This window comes from Lutjanus erythropterus, chromosome 17, assembly GCF_056507025.1.
Source record: "Lutjanus erythropterus isolate fLutEry1 chromosome 17, fLutEry1.hap2, whole genome shotgun sequence".
NCBI lineage: Eukaryota > Metazoa > Chordata > Actinopteri > Lutjaniformes > Lutjanidae > Lutjanus > Lutjanus erythropterus.
In genome coordinates, this window is record NC_139333.1 from 12083983 (window position 1) to 12096950 (window position 12968).

Genomic DNA, 12968 nt, shown 5'->3' on the forward strand with positions numbered 1-12968 from the left:
AAACTCAGCAACTCACACAAAACAATCAAGATGGATAAACAGTAGTGCAGGCCAGAGGAAAAATATGTGTTTTTGATTTTGACTTTAAGGCCTGGGATTCGCATTACTGCGTTCGGTCAACAAAATCACAAGCTAAACTGGGCCTATTTCAATTAAGTTGTAATCAGTTTTACCAAGAAATTCTGAGTGTACTGATCAAGAATTAATTTGGTATTTTATGTTCCGCCTTGATAGATGACCTTTTCTCCAGCTGTTTACGACAGCAACCTCCCATCAATGTCCGTAGCTGACAGTACTCGAGCCAATTCTGTTTGGGGACAGGACAGGCCTCTCTCTGTTTATGCTCTGTTGTTCATGTTTTTCCCAATTCTCAGCGCACACTTGCCAAATGGAATCTGCATATATAAATAAAAAGGGGGTGGAAGTGATATTCGCAGTTCTTTCACAAGGCCGACACCAATCTGCTGGCCTGCACAGAGTCCAAACACATCACCCACGGCTTTCCATCTTGCTGCCTAACAGTACAAACAATTAGGGACACTGTTGCTACGCTGTCTGATGCTGCAGCTTTGCAGAAAGCCAAAACCACATGGGTTTGCGCTTCAGCAGTGAAGCTCAAACTTTCGTGTTTTTTTTTCTTTTAAAAAAATCCACTCCAACTAACCTCCCCCTTCATCACTGCCCAAAATTGCTCCTGCTCTTACAGACCTTTGCACCGAAAAACAATAAAATACCATCTGTTTTTTCTTGGGCCTCGTCTCCTGCTAGGCAAAAGGACTTCCGCACTTAAATACCACATGAGTCAGATTAAGCTGCCAGTCACTTGCCCCTCAGACACACAATGTTCATGTCCAATAGCCCACTTGGCAGGCTGTGCCTTCAGAAGACAAACTAGCTAAAACTCACCCTCCTCTCTGCCTCGTCTACTCTCTATGGAAATCCCTGGTGACCGCTTTCTTTCGCACTGTGGACAGCCTGAGAAAAAAAAAAAAAACAAAGAGCAAGAAGCCTATGGGTTGGTGAGCACTTGAGCCCACCCCACGCAATCCTTCTTTCCTTCATACCCCCATTTTTTAAGTGTGTGACAGTCATGTGAACAAGGCCACGCACATTCTTTCATGCATGAGCCCATAATTGCTGTAAGGATTCTGACAGGCACTCTGAAAAATCAAGTGCATTTAATCTGCAAGACCAGAGCCTTTTCAACATAAAGATTCAGCACTGCTGCTCCGAATATAGCCAGATTATAGGCGGCTTGCTGACACCGCCTGTGACTGGGCAAACCTGCGCTGACAGCAGCTGGATGGAAAGAGTCAAACAACTGAAGTGGCAGCATCTTTAAAGAACAATAACATGAGGGATGAAGGGTCCATATGATCTGGATTTGTGCCCAGCCACTTAATGGGTCCAGGAGGCCAGTTACTTGAGCGAAGATGTCATTGAGTGCACTCTTAGAGCCAGAGAGCTCGTCTGTAAAGCCTATAATGAATAGTTAGATCCAATGTGGAGAGGGCTGAAAAAACAGAGGACCAAAAAGGAAAAGCACTGAGGAGGAGGTACAAAAAAAAAAGCTGTTTAGCTCCGCCAGCAATCTGTTTCTAAACCCACGTGCACAGGATAACATACCATGAAACTACTGTCTGTAAAGTTTGTATTTAAAAAAAGAGGCCAGAAAAAAAAAAGATGAAGCCAGCAGATGTTTTCAGGATTGTCTCGTGCTTTTGAGCCTGACTGGTTTGAATTCCTGCTTAAAGGGGTAGTTCAGATTATTTAATGTAGGGTTATATGAAGTATCAATAGTCACTGTATTATTCACAGTAGATGCTGATCAGTGTCCCCCCAAGTTAAGAGGAGCAGAAAGAGGCAACAGCACAGAAGCTACGCAATAACCTGCTGTGGACATGGTCAGCAATAAAAGGTAGCTACTTAAAAAAGGCCCACCTAGAAAAAAGTGCACGCTATATTTAGAACATTTTCATTACTTTACCTTACCAACACCAGTAAACAAAACTGCATGCGCAAAATCAGTAATTTTATCTTGTAGAGCATGGGAGTTGCTGGTCTACCGCTGCATTGATTTGTCAGATTTTTTATGTTATTGTGTGACTTCAGTGATTTAAAAGGGTAGTTTGGATTCACTGAAGTCACACAATAAGGTGAACAAACCATAAGACACAATAAGACAAACGGATCGAGGGAGCGACAGACCAACAACTGAGCTCTGCGAGGTAGAATGAGTGATTTCATCCATGGAGTTTGGTTGGTATGGGGAGATTGATATTTGCCTTAAATAATTGCAGTTTCCCCATCAGAAAACGTTGTCTAAAGCAAAGTAAATATTATAAATATAGTGTACACTTTGAAACTGATTTAGACTGTTTTAAGGCAGACTTTTCTTCATTGGCTAAACTACCTTTTGTTTCTGACCCTGTCAGCAGCAGTGCTTAGGTTTCATGCTAGTGTCTCTCTCTGTTTCTCGTAAATGTGTGCGTGCAGACAAACGTACATCTAATAATCCAAGCTATCTCCTTAAGAGCAGGAGGTGAAAAAAGTTATCTTGCTCTGTTTTGTCTGTTTTGTGTTTTACCGCCATGATCCAATAAGCCTCCAAGCCACGTGATGACACTAACGGATGTTGTGCCTCGCTACTCTAAACCCCTACCCCCTACCCCCACCCCGCTGCCACCGCTCCCTGGTTGTGCACTAAATTTTTTATTACATTCAAGCAGTAAGGCAAAGAGCAGCTATGCTACCCCCCACCCACACATACACACACACGCTCCCCCTGCAACTCCTCCGTTTGAGCAACACAATGTGGAGTCGAGTATAGGGATCAGAGGTCTTTTCCTGGGCCAAACCCCCACAGTCTCCCCCCCAGACGAGCTCACATGGTTTGAATCAATGCTGCCACTAGAGCTGTTTTAGTGGGCCAGCTCGATAAATACTATCAAGCTCACTGGATATCTGCTTTGAAAAATGTATGAGACTTGTCCTTTTAGTCAAGAGGAATTTCTAATCTCATCTGACTTGGAAAAACAAGCAGAGAAAAAACAGAGACGGGACTACAGCACAAACAGAACCGTTTTGAGTGCTTTTGTTGTTGCTGCCAAACACCCCAAAATTCCTGTTTAAATTTCCCTTTGTCGTGTGGTTCTATAGTCTTGGGACGAGGAGGAAATTGGCCCTTAAGAGCCTGTGGAGATTCCTGCCTTTTTAACACTCCTTCAGCTGTGAAAGACAACAGAGCTATCTCTTCTATAAAGAGGCCTGTTCGAGCTTTGTGCACTGCAGCTCCTTTGAGGTAAAGAATGGGGAAGGGCCTCTGTGATACTTTGTTGTTGCAATAAAACTCTCTCTTATTGCAGCAGATAGCGTATCAATAAACTGGAATCTCCCATGACTGGAGGCAAGAAAACACACGGACTAAATCACTTATCCAAACTAAAAGTCTTACTGAGATTTTAAAAGTACCATCAGACACTGATATGCTATTTTTAGACATGATAGAAACCCTGCCATCATCCCTCCTTACTTAGCACAGGAACCTAAATATTAATTCTTGACTGCATTTAGTAGAGTTTAAATATTTATTCAAACGTGTATGTTCTCACAAACAATGTTAAGATTTTAAGGCTATAATTAACGATTACTTTTTTACTGCAGATTATTTTCTCAATTAATCAATTGGTTGTTTTGGTCCGAAAATTGTAAAACTCTCAGTCACTGGTTCTCAAATCCCAAGATGACATCCTAAAAAATGGCTACGTATTGGACGTCAACATTCTTATGGCACTGACCAAATTGCTTCAATACTATCAAGTATCGAAAAATGCCAAATTTCGATACCTAAAGAGAAATATTTTCAATGTCAGTAAACAAATAATCGCGCAGCACACTTGTACCAGGTTCCAATGAAACCGGTGATTGTTTTTTTTTTTTTAACATCAAACATCGTGGAGGAAAAACACTACATTACAATCAGAGACGGGTATCATTGTTTTGTTTTTTTGCCACCAGGTTCATCCTTTAAAGTGAGTAATTGCACCGTAATGTGTAATGTAATTTTCTTTCTGTTAAAATGGATTTGGTAAAGCAAAAAACATTGTTTTGGAACTGGTATTGAAGCCAAGGTATGGTACCATTACCAGTACTGAAAATTTTTGAACAGCACCCAGCCTCAACCCAAAGGTATTCAGTTTAATGTCACAGAGGAGTAAATGAATGAGAAAATATTCACGTTTAAAAACCTGGAATCAGAGAATTTTGACCTTTTTTCTGAGATAGATGTTATTTAATTTAATAGTTGACAAATCGAGCTCTAACAAAGATAAATGTTATTTAAATGTTTCACTTTAAAATACAATCTTAGAGCACACTGTGTTGTACCAGTGTCCCCATCCTACCTTACTAAATATAAATCACTAGTTTAAAATAAATTTAATTAGCGCAGGGCCTGATTGGAACATTAAATAGACAGGGACTGTCCAGTTTAAGGCCGTGCTGTTCTGTGGCCTGTGGGTACAGCTATCCAGATTATAGGGATAACACTGGCAGGAAAGTTTGATCTGATTAACGTTGGCATGGCTTGCAAAACCTTGTTTGTATCAAGTGCATATTTCAGGAACGCCAAAGCTTTTTGGATAACGTGGCCTGGATCAAAGCTGCGCCGCAGTCTCGCCGAGGTTTCTGAGAAAAAAAGCCCCAGCCTGGGCGCATACTGAGGCAGGAAAGAAAGTGGGTCAAGTATATATAATGCAGTTATGGAGCTCAGTGATGGCGATAACATGCAGCGCTGTTTGGCACATATTAGGGGGTTTAAATAATTGAGATAACACAGGAATAAAGGCCTTATAATGCAGATTACAGGCGCAACTGCCGTGTGATTGAAAATAATAATAATGAAATGGGGAAAACACGCCATTTTTTGGTTAGAAATGTAAAAGCACACATGCACACAGAGGCTTTAACTTCCCCTAATTAGTGAAATGAAGTTGAGGGAGGCAGGAAAAGGCACCTACAGTGATTGGAGCCGTTCCAGTGCTGGTTTCTGATGGACGTGCTGTAGGGATGGGGCGCTCCGGGCACCAGTCCTTTCTCTGGGATCAAGCATCCTCTGCTCTGGTTGTAGTAATCCATCATTAAAAACGGGTTCGGGCTGGGATTCAGTCCCACAACGTCCACACTCTCATACATCATACGGCGCAGGACGACAGCAGGGGATTATTACCAAAAAAACGAACTATTGTGGCGCACACACACGCAGGGAAACACACCGAGCAGCAGCAGCAGCAGCCGTGTGGGTTTTCAGCTCACCACCAGCAGAGGTAGAAACTGAAGGGGGCCAAACGGAGGGGAAAACTGCATTAAAATCGAAGGAAAAGTGACAAATCCAAACACAGCGGGGACATTTGAACATTTGGCATCTTCTTATAGCGCCGGATTGATCGAACCGATGCCTAATCTGCTGCGCTCAATTTGAAAACATCATTTAAAAGAAAATGCATGGTGTCCAGCGCAGGAACACGGCTTGGAATATGCTCAAAAAAAAAAAATAACTTCAGCGAGAATGTATCGGCCTTTGCTCAGACAGACAGCAGAATCTGAGGCTGTATCCACACCATAAAGAGAAAATAAGAGAATAAAATCCAAAGAAAAGAGGACAAAATCTCCCAAGTCCGTGTCGACAACACAGGAAAATAAGAGGGAGATGAAGGCGCAGATATCAAAGAGGAAATTCCGTCCTGTCTAGTTGCAGTTCGTCCTTTGGGTTACGGTCGGTTGTCCCGTTTGCGCCCGCCGTGGGTGGACTCCTGTCAGCCCCGTGAATGAACCGGTCTCCCTCCCTCTGTAGGCTACAAGCACCGGCGGCTTCCCTCGGTCAGACCTGCTCTCTGATATCCAGGTTGGCTTGAAACAACACGCAGCACCGCCTTGTTTGTATTTGCAGCGAGAGAAGCCTAAATCATTCCCACACCAAACCGTGCGGTTATCATGTTCTGCAAAAATGTGACAAGGCACAGCAGCTGAGGGCTTTGGCTCCACCTCCACTCGGCTCTTTTTCTTTTTTTTTCTCCTCTCCCTGCCCCTCAGTCTCTTTTCACGGGTTGCTCCTCCTCCGTTTAACCCCTTCAGGGACGTCACCACGGATCTCCCTCCTCTGTCTAAACCCGGGCCCAGCCTGCCTGCATGGGACTGTGAGGAGGGGGGGGGGGTAGCCCGCCCCGCCGCCATGCCTCAAATTTAGGTGCGGGGACTTTAAATAGGAATGTATTTGAGGACATGATTAAGTTATATAAGCTCAGTAATGAGTCTCTCATATCTTTAGTTCATGGACATAATGAGTGCTGCACCACCAGACTGTATCTCTCCCTCTTTTTTCCTGGAAGTTCCCGTCCATGTTCTCACTCTTTATTTGGGCTCCTCCTTCCAACTAATTTGACCCTTTCCCCCATGCTCTCATCAGTCCCTACCCTCCGATTTTTCTCTCCCCCAACCCTGTCTCCCTAATTTGCCTAATGCTATGCGGCTGAACTTTTCCTGAACCCAGGGAAGTAGGCAGCCTCACCTCCTGGTGACCCACTGGCTGACTCGGATTCGCCTTTCTGGCTCGCTCTCATCCCACATTATTCAAGGTTTCCCACCTTGTAAGCTCAGAGTAACACCATTACACTTTTCCTCGAGTGCTGCCCGGAGAGGCGCCTCGGCTCACCCGGCACACACAAAGTAACAAAAGTGGCAAAGTCACCCAGTCATTTTGTTTTCTCAGAGTGCAGCTACAGCTGAAGAAGTCCAGGAAGTTGTTCTGCTTCAGAGTTGCACTGCCTTAAAAATGTTACTCCACCTTTACTTTGCAACATTCCATGCAACATTGTTGCAACTTGTTAGGCAAACAAGCAGGGTTGTCATGCACAAGGCTTGAATATTTCCTTTTTCTATTCAGGTGATGCAAGGATACAGTGACAGTTAAGGTCACATTCTCACAAAGACATCCAAACTCTTCACAAACCCATCCACCATCCTTGTGTTGTGGTGTTGACATGGAAACTGAACATTTTCCAAAGCTTTGAACTATGATAGTAATTAGGGTTGTTTTGATACAGATATGGCATCAGAAAATGCCTCCAACACTGCATAAAATGCAGTCGTATGCTTTCTTCTCAAACTTTATGATTATGTGTCAAAGCATAATAAATGAACAATGGTGGCTGAAATAAGATGCTACAGTTTTTTGCCCGATCAGAAATGTTCAGCACTGTAACTTCACCCTTAAATTCCTGCACTTTTGGAAAGTACTACCCCCGAGCAGGGACTTTTTGGGGAGTAAAATAATGTCCCTGGAACTTACATTAGACTCTGATCCCAGAGTCATGGAAACAAGCTCCTCCAAAGGTTGCAAGTCTGTCTGCGGTGGAAACAAGGTTTGTGTCTGCAAAACATCTGTCCTATCCCATTGTTTGGACGTGCAATCTTAAGCATTTTTATACTGTTCTGGTGTCACAGTGTGGATGCATCCATTTTTAAAACTCACCTTAAAAAGAATGTGTCAATTCAAATGGTTTGCTCCATAAAAATCCCTTTCAAATATATCTGCATTAATGTGGAGATGACCAAAAACCTGTGTGACTTCTATTGTAATCTACACCACAGCCTGAATATCTCTCCTCCCCCACTCTCCCTACACCTGAGCCGTAGGCCACAGCTGGGTCTGACCAACACAGTTTTTGAGCAGGATTATCTGCATGGAGCCTGGCAGGGGGGCTTGGTCTGCTCCGCCCCCACTGACTGTGACACTTATTTAATGCAGACCCCAGTGTGTTTACGCTGCCTGATAAGAGCCCAGTGTGCAGGCCTGGGCCACAGCGACCCCTCGCCTGCACTGATAGTGCAGCCACACATTCCTTGACAGGATTAGCCCTATGAGTAATGGCTGTCAGAAAATGCTAATTTTCCACAGGCTCTGTTTTCTTCTCCAAGGGGAGAGCATTCATCCTCAGGTAATACCCTCTGATAGCACAGAACAAGCAAAGAGATAACAGATTGTTGATCATTGCTTATTACAGAGGGGGAGGGAAGAAAACAAGATTAGATGTGATTAGACAGCTTTATAACATTTATTTTAAAATAAAGAGTCACTTTGTCATTCTTGAAAAGGGCTGAATATATCTAAGAATCTAAGATTAAATAAATGTGGAATTTTTATATTCACAGGAGGGAACATAGTGCTCCAAGGGATAAACAGTTAAGGAATTTAATGCATGAAAATACATTAATGGTAAATTAAGCGCTGGTTTAGTGCAAGGTTAGATGACACGTGAAATAATCTTTTTTGTATCTCCAAAAACATGACTATTTGCATGGTTTTGCTTGCAGCCAATTGCCACAAGTGTTCCTTGATTTTATGCAATGTGTGATTGGCCCACTACCGCAGCTACAGCTAGCAGCTACATACAGACTGTGGTCTTAAAGTTGAGAACAGTGTGTTTGATGGAGTTGAAATTCAGTGTGCTGACATGCCAACTAAATGTTCGAAAGCAAGGCCCTACAACTACCCTGTGGCATCTGATAAAACACTATCCATAAAATGCAGAAGAATTATTTCAGGAAAAACTGGGAATACAAGTTACATGAAAGGTTTCAAATGAAGTAATTTATTGGTAGTAGTATCACAGCAAGAGTACTGTTAACATCTTTTGAAGGATACCCAGCCCTAGACTCTATTTAGCGAAGTGTTTAGAGACCAAACTGTGGTCTAAGTCATTACAAACAAACACACACACACACACACACACACACACACACACACACACACACACAGACATGATATGCATTTAACTGCCCATATGCACACTTGACTTGTTGCCAAAGATGTGGAGGAAGTGAGAGTGGTCAGTGTGGTCTCTATTGCATCTCCGTGCCCGTGTTAAGTCAATAAAAGAATCACAGCAGGTTCAGCCCAGGTTAATATACCACTCCAGGTGGCTGTTGTTGTTCCAGCATCAATAAGCACCACACTCCTTAGAACATGGAAAAGTACTTTGGCATGGAACAATGCCAGACAGAATGAGATTATGTCTCAATCCCCTAACTTGTCACTGAGAGGCGAGTCTTGGTTTGCACAGCTTGGGCTTCAAAGTGTTGTTGCATAAAGTCCAGGCAAACCGATGTAGAGGCCTGATTAAAGCACCATTCAGATGAGGAGGCTTTGCAGAAATAGATGGTTATGTAAGTGCAAATAATAGAGGGATACCACGAGCGGTAAACATAGCGTCCTTGATTTCGAAGTTGGAACTGAGAGTCCAACTAGGGGGAGAGATGGGGGGGTAGAGTGAGGGAGAGGGATTTTAGGAGGGAATTCAAAGAGTTTTATGGGCAAGGGCGGAGAGGAGATTGCTGACTGGACCTTGAGGGTGTCAAACTATTTTTACTGCCCCCACTCTCCTTCTTTCTGAGCCCAATCAGGGCTGTTAGGAAGCAGTAAAAAGTGCCATTCCTCCCCCAAGGAGATGTCCAGGTCTCTGTCACGCTGTGGGGCAAAAACACGCTGTCTGCGAGTCAGCAGCATTATCCCACGACTGTGATGATCAGCACCATAATCCCCTCCACCCCCTACTCTTAGTGCTGGCACAGTCCCAGCAGCCAACTTCCTCATGCCAATCTCTTACCAGGATCTCACCCCCCCACGTGCATGTCAGCGTGTGCTTGTGCCGAAGTGCATGTTTGCTTTTACCTGAAACTCCACTGACATGTCTGTTACCACTCCGTTCCCCTCACTGCCATCACGGTTTCTGTGTGGGTGTATGTGTGTGTTTGTTTGCACAGCTGGTTTTGTGCAGCCCGTACAGGCAGCACCAGCCAAACCCAACAGCTGTGCTCTCCGACAGCGAGCCAATGTGTAATGAGGGCCCGACCCTTCGATGTGAGAACAAGCTGCAGTTATCGATGAACACTGCGCCGCTTCCACCTCTCCTCTCTGTCAATCTACTGGATACACACACACACACACACACACACACACACACACACACACACAGCTTGACCCAAAGTTAAACGTTTCTATAGATCTCCACATCTGTGCTTTGCTATCCTAAGTGTGTGTGTGCGTCTGGGTGAGTGTGTCTTTTCTAAAGAGACCCTCTTAGTGGCTGCAGGGATTTTGTGAAAGCTACCCCCCCGTCATTATCCCTTTAATGTCCCTCTGACAGCAGATTCCAGCATTTATGGTACAGGGCTATATCTGCCCATAAAGCCTTTTATTGTTTAGCCCCGCTCTATGGTGGCCGTAACCTGGTTTTCCCATTTTTTATGGGGACCTTCACTATATCACAGGGGGGAGGACAAAGCTGCCCACCATCGGTGTTTACCAAAGTATGGCCTACTCATAAATCCATCATGGCCGGCGGCATTCTGGAAATGCCTCAGCAGAGGGAGAGAAAGAGGGAGAGGAGGGGGGTGGAGACGTAGCGTATTGTATAGCTTGTAATCGTCCACACTCTACGGCCTTGAGTTAGAGGGCCCATCTCTGCAATGATCATTAGGTCTATGTTCCTTTGCACCAAGTCCATCACTCAGCAAATCAAGGGAAAATTGCTATGGATGTTACCCTGGAGGAAGGATATCTCAATATCAGTCATCCCGGACTTGAAATGGCCCCCATTATCTGTCAGAAACGGGGAGATGTTTAGTACAAACGGATGGACACACCACTAATTCTATTAGGAAAGACAAGAGGGACAGAGAATGAAACACAAGGACACGGAGTGACTAAGCGGGCAAGCAGACGAGAGAAGAGACAGAAAGAAACATTGACAAAGTTTGTTTTACAAAGATCAAGATTCTTACATTAAGAGAAGCTGAGTTTGACAAGAATGAAGATCATATATTTTGAATTTCATCACTTAATGCTAAAAGTCGTCAGTTTACGTTTAATCCCAGATTGACAACTTCACTGTTCACCTTTTCCTATGCTCCTCTTGCATTCTTGATACATCTGCACTTTGTCAGTACTCCACAGGATGCTTTTGTTGGCTGGCATTTTTGAGAATTAAAAAACTTCTATAGCTTGCTTGGCTATTTAAACTGCTGGGACAAGCAGGACGTCCAGTGTCATGCGACACATCAGTGATCTGTTATGTATCAACTTGGCTTGTTTCACTGAGGTGAAAGAAAGTACCAGGTACTAGAATAAAATCAACCCATGCAGTGAAAATGCAGCTTGAGTGAGAAAAAAACTGAAACAGACATTTAAAACTTTGACAATGAAAAAAATGAGCAACCTACCTGACTGATTAAGAGTAAGAAGCTTGCATTTAGTATAGAGATGTATGATAATATCTGCAGTTCATCGGTATCAGCTGATCAAGAACCCAAACTGAACATTTCTGCTAAAATGTCAAGCCAATAAGATGACACTCTGATTATGCACACACAACACAAGTACATCAGCACGGTCATGCAAGAACGAATCAAATCACATTCCTTCAACACTTGAAATTTAAGTTTCGTGCCCACTATAGTTTCTCCTACATATCTGGCGGGTGAGTTGGTTGAAAAATGCTATTTCATTACTAGGTGCCACAAATTCCTACACACTAGTCCTTTAAGAGCTGTCATCCTGATCATTTGTGAAGAACAGAAAAACAGGCACCAGCAAAATCATACTGTCAGCATTAGTTTTCTTGTTTTGCACAGTGAATGTCAACATTCTGGAAAGCATTGTATTTTTTGTCAGCACCTGCCAGTGAAGCATCATGATAAGAGTGGGCATAATAATGTGTTAATTCCACTACAGGAGAGACTTGATGTTCTCTGCAATTGGGTGGAAAAAATATGTCCATATATGGGCATATGGTATTGGTATCGGAAAAAATGAAATGTAAAAAACAGCATATCGCCTACTGGCGAAAATCCAATATTGTGTGTCCCTAATATAGTGTAGTATGAGGAGGCTAAGGCAAAGAGATTATCTGCTCTAGGAAAACAGCAGAGGGAGGGAGGGAGGAATAAGCAGCCAGCAGAGGTGATGAGGAGAGCAGGAAGAGGATGACAGGGGCTGGCAGAACTCAGAGCTTGGTCCACATTTCTACTCTGCCAAAACTCACTCCGAAATTGGCATCACTGATGCAATTACAACTCAGGCTGTACTTTATTTATCGATCTACAATACCATTCATTCCTCCATTTCCTGCATCCAGGTTCTTGACCGCAGCCTTGGCCTCATGGCCTTATTTAGAGTTCACAAAAAAGTATGACAGACACAGCGAAAAAAATGTGCGGGCGGGAAAAAATCAAAAAAATCCTCAACAGAAAACAGTCTTTCAAGCTTTGATTTTGCTTGTGTTGCCTGATTCAAGCTGTTTCATCTCCCGCTAACAGAGATCTTAGGCACTTCTGTCTGGGAGTTGAGGCACCGTTTTAAGGAAGAAGCTCTGTATCACTCACATGAACCCCCCCCCCACGCTGTCCCCCACAGTATTTTCCTCTCTCCCACCCTCCCTCTTGCTACTTTCTCCCTCTCCAGTTTTTGAAGTGCTGCAGAGGGCCGATTTCCCGTTTTCCATTCAGAAGTGTGATGCACGGGGTGGCCTGGAGGGGATATGAGAGGAGGTGTGTGTGTGTGTATGGGGGGGGTTAGTGGTTCGCTTTAAGTGGATTGCCCTCAGTGGTGTTGTGCCCAGCCCAAAGCATTATAACGCCTCTGCGAGTGACCTCCACTTGAGTGGTGCCCCTAACACCAGCGCCGGGCAGGGCACGCTGGTTGTTGTGCTTAGTACAAAGACCGAATGTGTGCCACGAACCGCACAGAGGTTGGATAACTGCAGGCTGAATGTGCAGTCAACACTCATCGAAACAGTTGTGTGTGCATGTGTGTGGGAGGGCTCTAATCCTGCCCTTGCTCTTTCATAAAACTGACTGCTTTCTCCTGTGAACATGCGCCTGTTGCATCCTGCTTTTCATGTTTTTGAGCACTG

The 12968-nt window shown here is 43.9% G+C and overlaps 1 protein-coding gene across 5 annotated transcripts in view; it reads right to left on the reverse strand.

The window, feature by feature from the left end:
• raraa (retinoic acid receptor, alpha a) overlaps positions 1-12968 on the reverse strand; it is a 196720-nt gene that overhangs the window by 47945 nt on the left and 135807 nt on the right. Inside the window, exon 1 of one of the 5 annotated variants that reach the window (XM_084741510.1) lies at positions 5019-6043. The exons of the other annotated variants lie outside the window; for them this stretch is intronic. Within the exon in view, the coding sequence (XP_084597636.1) occupies positions 5019-5196 (178 nt within the window). The 5' untranslated portion in view covers positions 5197-6043. Of the gene's footprint in view, positions 1-5018; positions 6044-12968 lie in introns of those variants that run through there. 5 annotated transcript variants of the gene reach the window in all.